General features: G+C 46.7%; 1 protein-coding gene across 1 annotated transcript in view; it reads right to left on the bottom strand.

Moving 5' to 3' along the window:
- The window catches only part of ATP9A (ATPase phospholipid transporting 9A (putative)), a 135,328-nt gene that overhangs the window by 78,895 nt on the left and 36,838 nt on the right, over nucleotides 1-19,595 (bottom strand). Inside the window, exons 5-8 of the mRNA XM_032143172.2 lie at nucleotides 18,338-18,389; nucleotides 16,256-16,350; nucleotides 12,984-13,064; nucleotides 11,325-11,400 (exon numbers count right to left, since the gene is read on the bottom strand). Coding sequence (XP_031999063.2) covers nucleotides 11,325-11,400; nucleotides 12,984-13,064; nucleotides 16,256-16,350; nucleotides 18,338-18,389 — 304 coding nt within the window. The remainder of the gene's footprint in view (nucleotides 1-11,324; nucleotides 11,401-12,983; nucleotides 13,065-16,255; nucleotides 16,351-18,337; nucleotides 18,390-19,595) is intronic.

The raw sequence follows: 19,595 nt of genomic DNA, 5'->3' as shown, positions 1-19,595 counted from the left end.
GTAGCTACCTCATGGAACAGTGAAGACCCAGAGCCTTCTCCTTTTACCGCAAAACTTGTACTGGTGAATGCTGGTCTATGGGTCCCAGCGGCTTCTAACGGAAGGAGGCTGGGGGAAGGGATGGCTTGCTGTTTGTGCCCCTGGTCATACAGGCTTCCAGAGGTGCCTAGAACATTCCTACCTTCATTAACTATTATGGAAACTTGGAAACAGATGCTTCTTTTTAGAGCACATTCTTGGTGCTAAGCCTGATCCCTTTCAGTCTAACTTGCCCATCTGGGGGATGTCTGTCCCAAGGACAACTCTTTCCTAAGAACTCCCCCACCCCTTCTGTCCCCCAGGCACAATAAGAAAAGACATCAATCCTTCGAAAGTCAATAATTTACTCAAGAAATAAACATGGCCAGTGAACAAGAGGAAAATGCTCAATCTAGTAAATAATCAAAAAATGCAAAATAAACCATTTTTAATCCCAATTAGATTGGCAAAAGTTCAAAAAACTGAGAACAACCACGGTTAGCCAATAGTGGGGAAAGCAAATCCTGTGGTACACACTGCTGGCAGACGTGCACACTGGTGTGATATATTTTGGAGAGAAATTTTGCGGTATCTGTCAAAATTTTACTTCTCTCCCCTTCTCAGTGTGTGCCAAGAAAATCAACACAGCAGGAAAGATAGAGAATAAAGAAGGAAACCAAGAAACACGGCAGACAAGAGTGAGCGGTGCTAGGCTGAAAGTCAAGTCAAGTGGAGAAACAGACAGGACCGGGTGGTGGGGGGTGGCGGGGGCAGGCAGTTTGTACTGTCTCCATTCACGTCATCTGAGCCGAAACTTGGAACACGAAGGAGCCAGCCCTGCCAAGCTCTCAGGGAAGATCCCAGGAATACAAGCAATTTGGTCTCTGCTGGAAAGAGAAAACACCTCCTTCTCTGTGCTCTCTCCCACTAACTGTCAGGAATGCCACTGTCAGGAGATACAAAAATCCAAAGAGGCTGAAGCATATCTGCGGTAAAGAGCCCGCCCCCAAATGCAGCGCTGGGACCACGTCTTGGACAAAGAGCCCTAGGAGGAGGTGCTGAAGTCCTTCCAGGGTCTAACACACTCAGCCAGGCAAACAATGTTCTCCAGCACAATGCAGTTCCCTTCCAGGGAGGCTCCCGGCAGATGGCAGGCCAGGGAGAGCTTGCAGTGGCTTCTCGGCAGATGGCAGGCTCCTGTGAACACAGGCAGTCCCTCCCTTCAGGCCCCTGTCACCACAGCAGATGGCTGGACAGTGGGAACTGAGCCTGGGCTGAGCTTGGAATGACCACACAACCGCTGCATCCACTCCTACGCAGATGCAGCTCAGCCTCAATCCCCAGAGCCCAGGGTTAGAGAGGGCCGCAGTAACAAGGAGGACCCCAAAGGGAGTGTCTCCCACACCTGGCCTGGCCAACCTTGATGCCATCAAATGCTGCTGAAAATAGCCTTTCCCATCCCCTGCCTTCTTGTGCTCAGGACACAGACTCTGCCTCCACAAGATCCAAACCCCAGGCTCATCCTCAGAGAGGCCACCACCCGGAGAGGACGCACACACCGGATGCGCCTTGGCTTGGTCTGCATGGTGCTTTCAAGGTTCTGAGTAACTGGCCACTTTTAAATTCAGGAGCTTGCCTATCTAAAAAAAAAAAAAAAAAAAAAATGAGGCCAGGCACGGTGACTCACGCCTGTAATCCCATCACACTTTGGGAGGCCGAGGCAGGCGGATCACCTGAGGTCAGGAGTTTGAGACCAGCCTGGCCAACGTGGTGAAACCCTGTCTCTACCAAAAATATAAAATCAGCCGGGCGTGGTGGCTCATGCCTGTAATCCCAGCTACTTGGGAGGCTGAGGCAGAATTGCTTGAACCTGGGAGGCAGAGGTTGCAGTGAGCCGAGATCACGCCACTGCACTCCAGCCTGGGTGACGGAGTGAGACTCTGTTTAGAAAAAAAAATTTTTTTTAATTCTAAAAGAAGAGATCTCTGGCTTTTCCTGGAAGAGTGGAAGATCTGATGACACTGAGTCCACATTCCTCATGCTACACCCAGGGAGTGCTGAGGAACAACCACCTCTTAGACAGGCACGTGCTCTGAGCTCACCATGGTCCCCATCCGCCACTATCCACTCCTTTAAATCCTCTGCCCAATTTGTAACTGTTGACCCGAAAGTATCCACCCCCAGGCCTCTGATCCCCTCCTTCCCCTGCTGTCACCTCTGCAGCCCCTCCTTGCTCTCAAGGTTCTCTTCACTCCCACCCTCTGCAGCCTGCAGGCCACGCAGCCCTTTCCATTCTCCCAGCCAGTGTCCATCTGGTTTCTCCAAAAGGCCAAGAGGTCACGGTCAGGCATTTCACGGAGTTCTAACTGACTCTCCGGAACAGTGTGGTGCTGCCTGGGGTCAGAGCTATTCTGTGACCTCTTTGTTCCTCATCCACAAGAAAATAAATGCTGAACCTGAGAATCAGCGTTTGGAAATTTTTATAGCAAATAAATATTGCTGCAATATTCGAGCATGTGATGAGAGTAGTCGTCTCATCAAATGGGGTATAGACCATGGAGGCACTATCAAACTATTGTTGGGCCGGGCACGGTGATTCATGCCTGTATTCCCAGCACTTTGGAAGGCTGAGGCGGGTGGATCACTTGAGGCCAGAAGTTCGACACCAGCCTGGCCAACATGGTGAAACCCCGTCTCCACTAAAAATATAAAAATTATACAGGCGTGGTGATGGGCACCTGCAATCCCAGCTACTGGGGAGGCCGATGCAGAAGAATAGCTTGAACCCAGGAAGTGGAGGTTGCAGTGAGCCGAGATCGCACCACTGCACTCCAGGCTGAACGACAGAGTGAGACTCTGTATTTAAAAAACAAAACAAACAAAAAAAAAACAACTTGTGGCAAGGTGCACATAGTGTGGCTGCATATTACTCATGCACAGAGGCAGGACCACAAATTGATCTTCTACACATTAGGGGGAAAACCCAACAAACCAGTCCCTCTCCACTAAAAGTTTGAGAACAACTGGGCTAGAGCCCCAGTTCTTCTCACCTTCTAAGAAGTTCCTCAACCTGGGCGCTGTAACATCCAGGCCACCTTCTCTGCCAAGTCCCTGGTCCTCCTCCATCCCTTCCCTTATCCGTCACTCTTGTGCTGCCTCAGCCTTGCAACCCTGCACTGGCTACCATGGCAACCACATCTTCTGCAGATTAATGCCAGCTGATGCAGCCGGACCTCAGCACGCCTGGCTTTTTTTATTTTTTTTAAACTTCCAACAGATAACAGCAGACCTGTTATCTGTTATCTGTAACCAAGAGGCAGGAGTTACATCCTATAGGGAACACAGAAGTGAAAACTCACATAATTAAGATGACTTTTGCTGGTTGTTCTTGCGTTGAGAACTAGAAGGAAATGGCTTGTGTTTACATTAGAATCAGAGGGCAATTAGATGTCTACTCAGTGAGATGCAGGGGAAACTGAGGCCAATTAAGGAAGCAGTCAATGCCCAGCTGCTCATATTGACGCTAAATCATACACCCACTAAGAGGCAGGGCAGGCAATGCCATCAGATCACTGCTGTGCTCTCTTTCCCCTACCCACCCCTCAAAATAACCAAGCACACAGAGAGTATCCTTAACTCCACAAGGCAACTCCCATGAACTGTCTGAAATATCTTTCCTCTTCAAGATGCCAGTTTGCCTTCCTCTCTCCTCCTCCCAGGAGATGACCTCTTCAAGGCGTGTGACCTTGAACAAGTTGCTTAGCCTGAGACTCGGTGCCTCATCCCATTAAATGTCCTCATGTAATGTTATGAGACCAAATCAAGAGAATGGCAGCAAAACACTTCACCAATTAAAAGTAACTGATAAGTGAAGACTTAATTAGTATTGCCCATCTCTGAGATTAAGACTGACAAGCCCTTCCAACATTGCTCCTGCCACCTGAGATTTCTCTGCACTTGCAGCTTAATTGTTTTCCTTTTTACTGGTTTCAGAGGACATACATAAAACTCTCTCCCATTTCCTCTATAGCCCATCCTAAATTTCTTTTTTTTTTTTTTTTCTTTTTTTTTGAGGAGTCTCCATCTGACGCCCAGGCTGGAGTGCAGTGGTGCAATTTCGGCTCATTGCAACCTCTGCCTCCCAGGTTCAAGCAATTCTCCTGCCTCAGCCTCCCAAGTAGCTGGGACTACAGGTGTGCGCTACCACACCCAGCTAATTTTTGTATTTTTAGTAGAGATGCGGTTTCACCGTGTTGGTCAGGCTGCTCTCAAACTCCTGACCTCAAGTGATCCACTCGCCTCAGCTTCCCAAAGTGCTGGGATTACAGGTGTGAGCCACCGCGCCGAGCCTCCATCCTAAACTTCTAATAAACTATAAATCCCCTGTTGTGGGCACATGCATCTGTCTCCTAAGGCACTACCACAGCACTGGGACAGGCAATGGACCTCAGCACAGAACAGGTGCGCTCTTGCTGCATGAAAGGGAGGAAGGAAGAAGAAAATCACCAGAATGAAAAACAAACACGCATATGAAAATGCATTTATTACTGAAATGCTAACATTTTCAGTAGCCAAGGTGGTGGTTACCCTTGGGCGGGTGTGAGGGAGCTAGAAGGGAGTAGAGGGGGCTTCTTCGGGAGTGGGGGGTGATAATATCCTGTTTCTAGATCTGGGTGCTAGTCACACAAATGCGTTACCTGTGTTAAAATCCATCAAGCACGGGGTGGAAGGAGGGTGAGGATCAGAAAACACTACCTATTGGGTACTATGCTTACTGCCCGGGTGACAATACCATCTGTACAGTAAACCCCCACAGCATGCAATTTACCCGTGTAACAAACCTGCACATGTACCCCCAAACCTAAAATAAAAGTTGGAAAGAAAAAAAAATAAATCCACCATGCACTATGTTTAGGATTTTCTGTGTATGTACTATCCCCCCTTCCACAAAAGGTTTAGAAAAGAAGAAGAAACGGTGAACTGTCCACAAAAAATGAAGTATATCCTATTCACGTGGCTGTCTAGTAAGGAGACGGGCACATGACAGGCAGTCATGAATTTCCAGCCCTGCCTGCACCAGATGCAACGGGACATGACAACTTTAACCTCATCTTGTTCTCATTGCCTTTAACGCCTCTCTATTCCACCCAAAGAGACAAGCATTTGACACAGACCTCGTCTACTCTAAAGTGTGGTGCTTTTCATTGTATCCTTCTTTTTTTTTTTTTTTTTTTTTGAGACAGAGTTTCCCTCTTGTGGCCCAGGCTTGGGGTGCAATGGCGCAATCTTGGCTCACTGCAACTTCTGCCTCCCGGGTTCAAGTGATTCTCCTGCCTCAGCCTCCTGAGTAGCTAAGATTATAGGCATGTGCCACCACACCCAGCTAATTTTTTGTATTTTTAGTAGAAACGGGGTTTTACCATGTTGGCCAGGCTGGTCTCGAACTCCTGACCTCAGGTGATCCAGCCACACTGGCCTCCCAAAGTGCTGGGATTACAGGCCTGAGTCAACCGCATTCAAGACCAGCCTGACCAACATGGTAAAACCTCATATTTACTAAAAATACAAAAAATTAGCCAGGCGTGGTGGTGCACGCCTGTAATCCCAGCTACTCAGGAGGCTGAGGCAGGAGAATCGCTTGAACCCAGAAGGCGGAGGTTGCAGTGAGCAGAGATCATGCCATTGCCCTCCAGCCTGGGGGACAAGAACGAAACTTTGTCTCAAAAAAAAAATAAATAGGGTCTTTCTCTGTCACCCAAACTGGAGCACACTGGTGATCACAGCTGATTGCAGCCTTGACCTCCAAGCTCAAGCAGTCCTCCCACCTCAGCTTCCTGTATAGCTAGGACCCAAGGCACACAACACCTGGATGGTTGTTTGTTTTGTTTGTTTTTATTTATTTATTTTTTTTGAGACGGAGTCTCGCTCTGTCGCCCAGGCTGGAGTGCAGTGGCGCGATCTCGGCTCACTGCAGCCTCCGCCTCCCGGGTTCAAGCGATTCTCCTGCCTCAGCCTCCTGAGTAGCTGGGATTACAGGCACCCACCACCATGCCCGGCTAATTATTATTATTTGTGTGTGTGTGTGTGTGTGTGTGTGTGTGTGTGTGTGTGTATTTTTAGTAGAGACGGGGTTCACCATGTTAGCCAGGATGGTCTCAATCTCCTGACATTGTGATCCGCCCGCCTCGGCCTCCCAAAGTGCTGGGATTACAGGCGTGAGCCACTGCACCCGGCCATGTGTTTATTTTTTGTAGAGATGGGCTTTCACTATGTTGCCTAGGCTGGTCTCAAACTCCTGGACTCAAGCGATCCTCCTGCCTTGGTCTCCCAAAGTGCTAGGATTACAGGTGTGAGCTACTGCGCCCAGCCTCATTTTGCACTTTCATCCCCCTATAAGGCTGCTTGTTCACACGGGGCCAGAAACACAGACTGGGCCTAAGGGTCTGGAGCCTGGAGTCTGACCTGAGGTAATATTCCCTTGCCAGTTAGTTCTCCTAACTCTATTCCTTAAAGCAAGTATTTTAATATAAGACTATATAAACACTCCAAATATTTTTATTATCTTAGAGCAGGGAAAATTTTCTTAGCATGACACAAAAAAACAGAAACCATAAAGAAACAAAAGATCCCAGCCTGGGAAACATGGCAAAACCCTGTCTCTACAAAAAATACAAAAACTTAGCCAGGCGTGGTGAGGTGCGCCTATAGTCCCAGCTACTCAGGAGGCTGAGGTGGGAGAATCATTTGAACCCGGGAGGTCGAAGCTGCAGTGAGCCCTGATCATGTCTCTGCACAACAACCTGGGTGACAGATCAAGACACTGTCTTGAAAAGAAAAAAGATCAATAGGTCTGACTGGATAAAAACTGCAAACGTTAGTTCCAAAATACGAATGAGATCAAGTGAAACAGTCATTGCAATTAAGGCAACAAATAAAAGATTAATATTCTTATGACATAAACAATTCTTACAAATTATTTTTTAAAAACCAACCCAGAAGCAGAAACAATGGGCACAGGACACAAACTGGTCATTCACACACATATTTAAGAAAATACAGGCCAGGCGCGGTGGCTCACGCCTGTAATCCCAGCACTTTGGGAGGCCGAGACGGGTGGATCACGAGGTCAGGAGATCGAGACCATCCTAACATGGTGAAACCCCGTCTCTACTAAAAATACAAAAAAATTAGCCGGGCGTGGTGGCAGGCGCCTGTAGTCCCAGCTACTCGGAAGGCTGAGGCAGGAGAATGGCGTGAACCCAGGAGGCAGAGCTTGCAGTGAGCCAAGATTGTGCCACTGCCCTCTAGCCCAGGCGACTGAGCGAGACTCTGTCTCCAAAAAAAAAAAAAAATTAAACAAAAAAAAGAAAATACAAATAAATAGTAAACATAAAGGAAGATGTTTGCACGAATAATTTTTCTAAAGGCAAATCAATATGCTAAAATTTATCCAATGTCTATCACATGGCCAAAAATTAAACAGCCAAACACACTGCTGGCTAGGTACACATATAAGTTAAGATTATCAGGAGCATGAAGTAGAAGAGGCAAGTTTCCTGGGTGAATCAAAACATAAAATGTATATGGCCTCCAACAGTAATCCTGTTTTTATGAAAACATAGGCACACACCTGTAATCCCAGCACTTTAAGAGGCTGAGGCGGGTGGATCATGAGGTCAGGAGTTTGAGACCAGCCTGGACAACCTGATGAAACCTCAACTCTACTAAAAATACAGAAAAAATTAGCTGAGCATGGTGGCGGGCCCCTAGAATCCCAGCTACTCAGGAGGCTGAGGCAGGAGAATAACTTCAACCCAGGAAGGTGGAGGTTACAGTGAGCCGAGATCACAACACTGCACTCTAGCCTGGGAAACAAGAACGAGACTCCACCTCAAAAAAAAAAAAAAAAAGAAAAAGAAAAGAAACAGACACGAAAAAATGCTCATCATCCCTGGCCATCAGAGAAATGCAAATCAAAACCACAATGAGATACCATCTCACACCAATTAGAATGGTGATCATTAAAAACTCAGGAAACAACAGGTGCCAGAGAGGATGAGCAGAAATAGGAACACTTTTAAACTATTGGTGGGACTGTAAACTAGTTCAACCATTGTGGAAGACAGTGTGGTGATTCCTCAAGGATCTAGAACTAGAAATGCCATTTGACTCAGCCATCCCATTACTGGGTATAAACCAAAGGATTACAAATCATGCTGCTATAAAGACACATGCACACGTATGTTTATTGCGGCACTATTCACAATAGCAAAGACTTGGAACCAACCCAAATGTCCATCAATGATAGACTGGATCAAGAAAATGAATAGAATACTATGCACAGAATACTATGCAGCCATAAAAAAGGATGAGTTCATGTCCTTTGTAGGGACATGGATGAAGCTGGAAACCATCATTCTCAGCAAACTATCGCAAGGAAAGAAAACCAAACACCGCATGTTCTCACTCATAGGTGAGAACTGAACAATGAGAACACTTGGACACAGGGTGGGGAACATCACACACCAGGGCTTGTCGTGGGGTGGCGGAGGGGGGAGGGATAGCATTAGGAGATATACCTAATGTAAATGACAAGTTAATGGGCGCAGCACACAAACATAGCACATGTATACTTATGTAACAAACCTGCATGTTGTGCACATGTACCCTTACAATTAAAGTATAATTTTAAAAAAAAGAAAATGTAGGCAATAAAAAAAATTTTAAATTTCTATATGGCAAAAGAAAATAAAGCCCATCACAAACAAAAACAAAAAACAAACAAAAAACTGAAAAAATATTTATAACCCACAACAAGTGAAAGTTTGATATTCTTTCCTCTATAAAGCATTCTAACAAAGTAATGAGAAAAAGAAGAACCACAAAGGAAAGTAGATAGACCAGAATATTAAGAATTAGCTGACAGGTAAAAAGACATTCAACTATATTTGCAATTAAATCAAAATTAAAACAGTAGGCTGTGTGCGGTGGCTCATGCCTGTAACCCCAGCACTTTGGGAGGCCGAGGCAGGTGGATCACCTGAGGTCAGGAGTTCGAGACGAGCCTGGCCAACATGGTGAAATCCCGTCTTTACTAAAAAATACAAAAATTAGCTAAGAGTGGTTGCACACACCTGTAATCCCAGCTACTGGAGAGGCTGAGGCAGGAGAATCACTTGAACCTAGGAGGCAGAGGTTGCAGTGAGCCAAGATGGTACCACTGCACTCCAGCCTGGGCAACAGAGAGAGACTCTGTCTTTTTTTTTTTTTTTTTTAAAGCCAACCAGTAACTTACAAAGAAACAAAACAGACACATGCAAATATGACCACCTGCCAGGTAATCTAGGAAATTCAAACTGAATGAGATAATTATTTTTCAGTCAAATTATCAAAGAATAAAAAGAGTAATTATTTGTTAATAAATGACTTGAAAGCAGGAAAAAATTGGTTCAGGTGACATGGGTGGAAAGTGGCGAGGAGGGGCAGGATGTGAATATCTGCATGCTGCGTGCCCTGGGTGGCTGTGCCCAGGCGTGGCCCAGGCATGACCTTGCAGGATTTCTCACTCTTTAGTCATCGGACTGAGAGACGTTCCAAAGTATGATGAAAATAAAGGCAGGCAGTGGAAATGAAATGTGGCCAAAAAAACCTCAAGGGAGAGTGCACCTCTGCCTATTTGTATTAAGTAATGCACGTGTGGATGGTGACACATGGTGCTCTGGGGATAGTTTGTGCTGCTTCATTCCCTCTCCTTGCCACACAGGATCCTAATCGAGCGTCTACTACTGTACTAGAGAGCGACAAGGAAGGAAAAGGCAAGGCGGTTTACACCTATGATCCCAGCATTTTGGCTGAAGCAGAAGGATCACTTGAGTCTGAGAGTTTGAGACCAGGCTGGGCAAGAGTGAGACCCCCATCTCTAAAAAAGTATTTAAAAATTAGCTGGGCATGGTGGCATACACTTGTAGTCCCAGCTGTTTGGGAGGCTGAGGCAGGAAGATTGGACCCTGTCTCAAAAAAAAAAAAAAATGAATGAATGAATGAATGAATGAATGAGAGAAACAACCAGCAGAGGAAAATGGCTTGACGGTGGGGAGTGGAGAATACTATGTTTGAAGAGAGGAAAAAAATTGATTCCTCTAATAGTAAAGATAGAAAGTCACCAGCAGTAGAATTATAATACTAATTATACTATTAAGTTAATGATATCACAAAATGTAAGAAAATGATGGCTACACATTAAGTTCAGTTTCAGGAGCAAAATGCCTAGGTTCAAGTTCCAACTCTGCCTTTTACCTGCTGTGTGACCTCGGAGCAAGTTACTTAACCTCACTCAGCCTCAGTTCCATCATCTGCAGAATGGGCATAATACGAATAATAGTATCTACCCTCATGGTGCCGTTAGGAGGGTTAAGTGCAGTGTGTAACACACATAGGCACCCACCACAGGGCCTGACACATGGGCTGCATGCCGCTGATGTTAACCACTGCTATCGGGGGTCATATTCAGCCCATGCGGTCCTGATCAGTGTCATCCCAGCACTGAAAGACACCAATGGGCCGGACACAGTGGCTCACGTCTGTAATCCCAGCACTTAGGGAAGCTGAGGTGGGTGGATCACTTGAGGTCAGAAGTTTGAGACCAGCCTGGCCAACATGGTGAAACCCCATGTCCACTAAAATTACAAAAATCAGCCAGCATGGTGGTGCGGGCCTATAATCCCAGCTACTTGGGAGACTGAGACACAAGAATCACTTGAACCCGGCGAGCAGAGGTTACAGTGAGCCAAGATTGTGCCACTGTACTCCAGCCTAGGCAACAGAGTAAGATCTTGTCTCAAAAAAAGAAAAAAAAAAAGAGAAAAAGAAAAAGAAAGGCACCAATATCCACTTCCTCTTGGTGTTTAAACACAGAAGCTCCAGCTCAAGCCCATACCCTTTCCTAGGCCCCCAGTGCCAGCAGTCCCAGCGCGACATACCCTACAAACACAACCTCCAGCCAGAACATCCAGGCTGCCTCCCCCTCTGGTACAGATTAGAATGTCAATCTGAAGAGGCAATTGGAGCTATTCCCAGCGTGGACGCTGCAGAAAGGTCCACAGGCCACGCCGGCTTCTCCTCCAGGCGTCTCTAAGTGTCCGAGCTGCAATTAGATGTCAGTTTAATTCCCTGGAGGTGTCGGAACAAGTGGAAAATGCCATTTGACCGAGCACTCATTTTTCCCACTGACAGATGATTATTCTAATTACAAAAGGATTTTCTTTCCTTTTCAAATTGCTACCACATTCCTCAAAATGGTGCCTCACCTGATGCGACCACGGTGCCAGCCCACAGCGTGTTCTCTATGCTCAGGCTCTCGCTGATCGGGGGGTCGCTGTCTTCCTGGAAAAGACCAAACGGACACACGTTCACCCCCCAAGGCTTCCCCAGAATCCACAGGCTGCTTCTAGCCTGGTCCACTCGAGATAGAAAGAGAGGCTCCCCCGGATGAAACTGGAGGCCCAGTTTGGAAGCCGACGGCTCCACCATGAGGGCAGGGCCGAGTTCTTCCACTACTGCCCTTGGGGTTTTCATCTCCCACAGAAATACGTGAAAAAGTTGGCCTGTGATTTAAGAAGCGCGGGCCTCTTAGCACGGAAAAATGTTTTACGAGGTAAGAACCAAAACGTAAAAGCAAACCAATCAGGCTGTTTGCAGGCCAGCTTTGTTTGTGGCTTATAGAAAGAGAATGTGGACAATTTAATGTGGGTTCTAGAAACCTGTTGATCCATATTCCTAAAATGATTTTTTTTTTGAGATGGAGTCTCGCTCTGCCGCCCAAGCTGGAGTGCAGTGGTGTGATCTTGGCCCACTGCAACCTCCACCTCCCAGGTTCAAGCAATTCTCCTGACCTCAGGAGATCTGCTCACCTCAGCCTCCCAAAGTGCTGGGATTACAGGTGTGAGCCACCATGCCAGGCCTCCTAAAACAAATTAAATCCAAATTTAATTTCTCTTCTGAAAGGTCTGGAAGTGGCTTAAAAATTATGAAAATGGCAGATAGGATTTGTATGAATAAAAGAGGACAAAGTCAGGTGCAGTGGCTCACACCTGTAATCCCAGCACTTTGGGAGGTCAAGGTGGGTGGATCACTTGAGGTCAAGAGGTCAAGACTAGCCTGGCCAACATGGTGAAACCCCGTCTCTACTAAAAATACAAAAAATTAGCCAGGCGTGGTGATGCACACCTGTAATACCAGCTACTCAGGAAGCTGAGGCAGGAGAATCACTTGAACCTGGGAGGCAGAGGTTCCAATGAGCCGAGATCGCACCACTGCACTCCAGCCTAGGCGACAGGAGACTGTCTTAAAAAATAAATAAATAAATAAATAGGCCAGGCGTGGTGGCTCATGCCTATAATCCCAGCACTTTGGGAGGCCGAGACGGGTGGATCACAAGGTCAGGGGATTGAGACCATCCTGGCTAACACGGTGAAAACCCGTCTCTACTAAAAATACAAAAAATTAGCCGGGCATGGTGGCGGGCGCCTGTAGTCCCAGCTACTTGGGAGTTGAGGCAGGAGAATGGCATGAACCCGGGAGGCGTAGCTTGCAGTGAGCCGAGATCGCGCCGCTGCACTCCAGCCTGGGCGACAGAGCAAGACTCCATCTCAAAGAAAAACAACAGAGGACACAGATCCATCTGAAGGACAGAGAAAGAAAAACTCTTTCAGACGCCAGCATTCACGTGAATTACAGCAAATCCTTGCTCTAAGTTGTCAGGTCATTCAAGCTGTTCCAAGGCTAGAAGAAAATTCCAGTTGTGTCGACCTCACTGAGAAACAATACGCTGGCTTTCAAGGTGGTGCCTTCTTTATGTCCCTACCCGGCATAAAACTACTTCCTGACAAAGAACTGTCAGTACTTCTCGGCCTTCATCCCTTACACACTCCCGGTGACAGGATCCCGTGTGAAGGAAGTTCACTTACTCGGGTAAAAGTTCCCACGAAGTTGTGAATGTCAATATTTGGCTCTTCTGCATACACATATGATCGAATCTGAAGAAGGTCCTGTTCAACAGAAGTCACATTTGGGAGTCAAAGTCAGTTCACAATGCAAGACTTAAGGAGGCATCCACTATGTTTCCAAAGCAACTATATTTCCCACACACAGCAAATGGCCCCTCAAAATTACAGGGAAGGTGGAAAGAGGAGGAAAGTCCTCTGCTAAGTAAGCTTAGGAGTCGCTGCATACGGTGTCTCCAGGCACCCTCAGAGACTCTACAGTGAAGACCGTTATTTCTCTGTTTACGCAGCCCTTTCCAGACTTGATGAGGTGATGCTACACACCTATGAAGACCCTGGAAAGTGGCAGATCCTCCTCTGCTAAATTCTGGCTTGCAAGACTTGTTTGTGCCATTGAAAATACTCATCCAGGCCAGGTGCAGTGGCTCATGCCTGTAATCCCAGCACTTTGGGAGGCCGAAGTGGGTGAATCACTTGAGGCCAGGAGTTTGAGACCAGCATGGCCAACATGTTGAAACCCCGTCTCTACTAAAAGTACAAAAAAAATTAGCCGGGCATGGTGTTGTGTGCCTGTAATCGCAGCTACTCAGGAGGCTGAGGCAGGAGAATCGCTTGAACCCGGGAGGTGGACGTTGCAGTAAGCTGAGATCGTGCCACTGCACTCCAGCCTGGGCGACAGAGCGAGACTCCGTCTCAAAAAAGAAAAGAAAATACTCATTCAACAAATGGTTACTGGGCATCTACTCTGTACAAACCTCTGGGAAGAGCTGAAAAAAGTAAGAACGCCTCCCACCCATAAGGATGGCTGCTATCAAAACAAAAACAAAAACAAGTGTGATGAAGATGTGGAGAATCTGGAGGCCTTATGCATTGTTGCTGGGAACGTAAGACGGTGCAGCAGCTATGGAAACAGCACTTCCTCAAAAAATTAATCAGAAAACTACCATATAATCCAGCAATTCCACCTCTGGGTATATACCCAAAAGAACTGAAAGCAGGGACTTGAAGTGATCATCTGCCCACCCATGTACGTAGCAGCATTATTCACAATAGCCAAGAAGTGGAAGCAACTCAAACAAGCATCAGTGGATAAATGGATAAACAAAGTGTGGTCTGTCCATACAATGGAATATTACTCAGCCTTAAAAAGGAAGAAGTTCTGACACATGCTACAATACAGATGAACCTTGAAGACATTATGCTAAGTGAAATAAACCAGTCACAAAAAGACAAAAACTAGGTGATTCCACTTATAGGAGGAACTTAGAGTAGTTTAATTCATAGAGACAGAAAACAGAAAGATGCTTGCCAGGGGCTGGGCCGAGGGGGGAATGAAGTTACTGCTTAATGAGTCCAGAGTTCCAGTTTTGAAAGATGAAAAAAGTTCCGAAGATGAACACGGCTGATGCCTGCACAACAAGGTCAATGTACTTCATGCCACTGAACTGTACACTTAAAAACGGTTACGATGGTAGATTTTATGTTATGTGTCTTTTAGCGCAATTTTTTAAAAAGCAAACAAGAAGTCAACCTTAGGTGATAAGAAAGCCCAAAAGTGAAAGATCCTGGCAAAAACTACATTTCAAAGCAGCATATGTGAAGGGGCGTAAGACAGGTACAGTCAGGGGGAGCAGCAGTCACTGTTACAACAGTGAGTTTCTAACTACTGGCTAGGAGCCCCTGGGGACTTGTAGCGGCCACCATCATGTGAAGTGGGGCCGGAGGGGGAGCGTGGGGTCCTGGAGAGCCCCTGGGAGGTGGTGGCTCATGCCTGTAACCCCAGCACTTTGGGAGGCTGAGGCGGGTGGATCAATTGAGGCCAGGAGTTTGAGACCAGCCTGGCCAACACAGTGAAACCATGTCTCTACTAAAAATACAAATATTAGCCGGGCGTGGTGGCAGGTGCCTGTAATCCCAGCTACTCGGGAGGCTGAGGCAGGAAAATTGCTTGAACCCAGGAGGTGGAGGTTGCAGTGGGCCAAGATCATGCCACTGCACTCCAGCCTGGGTGACAGGGCAAGATTCCGTCTCATAAGTCAATAAATAATAAAATAAAATTCCCAGTTTAAAATTAACAGTAATAATGGTGTTATTTCACTTTTTATTAGCCATGAAAAATCATTCATAGGGTGGCTACATTTCTTGTTATGTCAATCCCGCCAAGCCATGGAACTTTCCTCCTCCCTCAGGGGACACAGTAAGGAGTGGCTTCGATCCATGTGACGTGAGCACAGGGGAAGCTTCTATGTTCCACTTAATCCTTCCAGACCACAGTGGGGCATGCCACTCACCGGGCACTTAAGTTACACATGGCCAACTACTGCGGCCATCCTCTCAGCCAGGGCCTGCGCCCCATCACACACACTGGGGATACGGCAGAGAATACAACAGGCAGAACCCACCCGCAGGGACGCTGCCTGGAAGTGAGTGAAGCGGGGATGCAGGGAGAGGTGGGTAGAAAGAGCCTCTCCGATAAGGAGACTCGTGGGCAAAAGCTCAGTGGAGTGTGGAGATGCCCCACCAGGCAGACTCGCCAGGGATCGGAGGGCTCCCAGTGGAGGAAATGGCAACAGTAAACACCCAGAGACAGAATGACAGATACGACAGGCTGGCAGGCAGAGGACAGAGGGCCAGGCACTGAGGTCGGAGCCTCAGCAGAGAGGCAAACGGGAAGGAGCTGAAGATGACAGCAAGCACCGCAGAACTGATTCTCAGTAAGATGAGAAATCTTTGGAGGGTTGTTTTTTTTTTATTTTATGGTTATTACTTTTATTAGATACAGGTCTCACTATGCTGCCCAGGCTGGAGTGCAGTTGCTATTCCCAGGCACAATCATGGCTCACTGCAGCCTCGAACCCGCAGGCTTAAGCAATCCTCCCGACTCAGCCTCTTGAGGAGCGGGGACTACAGGTGCATTGCCGCTGAGCCTGGCCTACCTTCGTAGGTTTTGAGCAGAGGAGTGACATGCTCTGGCTTACCTTTTCCATTTTGGTGAGGCCCTTTGGCAAGGCTCCTTATGGTTTTCAGCTTCCCACGGGAGAGCCCACTCCCTGCACTCGGGGTCTGCTTTGGCCACGTCAGGGAAGCCAGCTAGTCCCAGGGGCTCTCCAGGACCCCACGCTCCCCCACCGGCCCCACTTCACAGTTGCCATCCCATGCCTGGCCAAGGTATCTGAGTTTGAGAACCCTGTTAAGACAGGTTGCCCGCATGGGCTTCTGCAGAGAAAGCTACTCACGGCGGCCGTGGGGAGCCTCTGCGTGCAGGCCACGGGAAGCCGCAGCTTCCAGTCCGTCTCCCCATCCAGCTGATCCGTCCGCAAGAAGCATGACCCTGTGGAAGGAAGTCGGGTGCCGTCACCTGCACCTCAAGCACCCTTCCCTCGGCAGCTCTGGGCAGCGTCTGCTCCAGTCCTCGTAAAAACAGCCAACCAATGGCCAGCGACCACAAGGGAAAATAGATATCCTATCTCCCACTTCTTCCATAATAAGCTCTGGGGTCAGAAAGCTCAGAGTTCAAATCCTCACTCCGCCACTCTCTCTGAGTGGGATCCCCAGCTAGTTTCTTGGACTTGTCAAGCTTCAGTGTCTGTAAAATGTGGAGAAATGTAGACTTCGCAAGCTTAAAGATTCAATGGGGAGATAGAATGGGGACGAGCACAGGGTGACCAGCATTCCGAGCCATCTGGCCAGGCATCGCCAGCACCTTCTCAGGACCCAAACCACCTGAGTGCAGGTCCAGGCTCTGCCATGTCATAGCTTTGTGCCCTGAGAGTTACCTATCCTCTCTGAGCCTCAGTTTCCTCGTGTGTAAAAGTGGAGATAGGAACAGCACTGACCCTGTAGAGATGTTGTGACAATTAAAGAGCTGATTCGTGCACAGAGTTCAGAACAGGACTGATCAATCCAGGCAAGCACTAGGTCACTATATGGGCTGGCACATTTCAGAGGTGTATCTTTCAGTCTGACATACAGATCCGTGCAAGTAGTCAGCTGTACACTCTATCAGATACAGAACATACCCCATTCACTGACGCTGCAGTTCAGTCTTTGAGAACTATTAACGTAGAACACTCATAATTTTGGTTTGTGGTTTTTTTTTTTTTTTTTCAAGAAAAAAAGAGCATGTCAGGGGCCCTACTCCATAATGCTCTGTTTTCACTAAATAGGACACAAGAACGAATTTAAAGACAAAGCTGCAGTTTTTCAAAGGCTGTTTTAATCTAGTGCCTTTTACCTCCTGTCCTGATTACATATTAGTATAAAATTTTACTTGTACTTTAATTCTATTCATAATGAAATACATTGCAGCATCCTCAAAGGAATACAAATGTAAATTTTTCACGTGTTCAAAAACCTCCGATCACGCCAGATAAGAGAAAAACAGCCTCATTTCCTCAGAACAGCTTAAATAACAAAAATTAAAACTACAGCCATTTTGGCCAGGCATGGTGGCTCACACCTGTAATTCCAGCTCTTTGGAAGGCCGATGGATCACTTGAGGTCAGGAGTTCGAGACCAGCCTGGCCAACACGGTGAAACCCCGTCTCTACTAAAAATACAAAAATTAGCCAGGCATGGTGGTGCACAGCAGGCTGAGGCAGGAGAATGGCTTGAACCCAGGAGGCAGAGGTTGAGGTAAGCCGAGATCGTACCACTACACTCCAGCCTGGGTGACAGAGCAAGACCCGGTCTCAAGGGAAAAAAAAAAAGCTAAGGAAATTTTAGTAGACTGATAGGGTGGGCAGGCAATAGCAGCTTGCCACCCTAGGGAACAACTGCAAGGAGTTAAGGGCCTTGTAGGAGACTTCAGAGATTCCCACCCCACAAACTCAGGCTACAATAAATAAATCAATAGGTGCTATGGGCAAGGTCCCCCGACTCATGAACAAAGGGCAGAAAAGATGCCCACCTCTCCCCAGTTTCTGTACTGCCCCCACTCATGACACATCTGCTGGTATCAGCTTAGAAAAGAGAGGACTTCTGTTTACTTCTACGTGGTAGAGACACTTCCTCGTCCCAACTCCTGAGGTTGAGCTTAACACAGCCCAGAGAGGAAATCCAAAGCCACTGTATGCGTGACTTTACCAGCTGTGAGTCAGCCGGTGTTCCACAAACTGTATTTTTTAATGATCGATCTATTGACTTTTAAAACACCAACAACACTGTTTAAAAAGAATGGTCTATTTAAAAAGATGCTTTTGATTTGCCTCCATGGCTCCAAAATGATAATCTACTTTGTGACATTTTCAAATGATTATTTTGCCAAATTACCACTGAAAGGTTAATGGTTATTTTCCAAATTGATCTCAGATGTTTACCGTTTTTTTCTGATGTCCTCAGGAAGATCATGTCAGCAGGGACCCGCTGGTTCTGTGTTATGAAAAGAAAGACTGTTACTGTGAATGAATGACCGTGTGCTGGGCGGTGGGGAGGGGGGTTTCCGCCCCCACCCCCAACCCCTCGGTGGGTTGGGGCAGCGGGGGACTGAAACAGCCTCTTTTACGTTTCTGCCTTTGTCAAAGACAGATTTGGGGATTTATTTTGTTTTGAATCTGAAAAATCTTGCACACTGCTGCTACTTTACTAATCCCCTATCAAAATCTTATCTTGGAAAGGGAGCTTCTAGTTTTCTGGCACATTCAACCATTACCTCCCAAAATCCCAAAAGCCTGCCTCCCCAGCTGGCTCTCTTCCAGGCTGTCTGCTGAGACTCAAGACAGACCCTCCGCTCATGCTTTCTGCTTCTACCAACTTCCCAGCTTCATATTTGGCTTTTAGTGGATTTTAATAAGGAAGGAAAGTAGTAAAAAGCAACAAAAGCCATTCCCAAAAAAACTGGGGGGTGCGGGGAGCCAGTAGCCCCCATTTAATTATGAACAGAAAAGTATGTGATAACATAGAGGGGGGTTGTGTGGTTCTTCTGAGCTGCCACCCAAAAGAGTTTCACTTTACCTTAAAGCAGCTTTGAGTTCTTAGATTTAATCCTTTTAAAAGAGCATAGATCAATTTCTACAGAAACAAGTTAAGACACAACCTTTTTCTAATCAAATATTATTCCAGCCTCTCCAGAGCCACCCCCCAAAATCCAATACCTTTCAAATATACACACTAGAAAAAGATACGAGTGTTTGCTAAAGTAACAAACATACTGACACGGCTATTTTTTAAAATGTATTTTTGGTCTTTTTACTGTTCTCAGGTTACACTTAACCCCTGCTCCCCATAAAATAATAGACAAGCACAATGGTTAAGTCAGGAAATGCAAGCTAAAATGGCTCGAAAGGTAAATTAGATAAATATTTTAAGTGTCTATGTAGTAAGCAGACTCCTAGGAAAGATTTTATGATATTTTTTATCCCAAAATAATAAGCACATCAAACAGGAAATCAAAACTTGTACTTGTGTTTGTAAGCAGGATTTCTGGCTAACCAACACATATAAACCTTGAAAAAATATTTGTGTGTGTGTGTGTGTGTGTGTATGTGTGTGTCTGTCTCACAGGAAAGAGATTTTTCTCCCCAGGCAAAGTTTTTGGATAGAATCCCAAAAGGCAACATTCACTTCGTCTACCAGATA

The sequence above is a fragment of the Hylobates moloch genome, unplaced genomic scaffold (assembly GCF_009828535.3).
Source record: "Hylobates moloch isolate HMO894 unplaced genomic scaffold, HMol_V3 SCAFFOLD_21, whole genome shotgun sequence".
Lineage (NCBI taxonomy): Eukaryota > Metazoa > Chordata > Mammalia > Primates > Hylobatidae > Hylobates > Hylobates moloch.
Note: the sequence above shows the minus strand (reverse complement) of the source record. Positions and strands in the feature narration are given on the sequence as shown.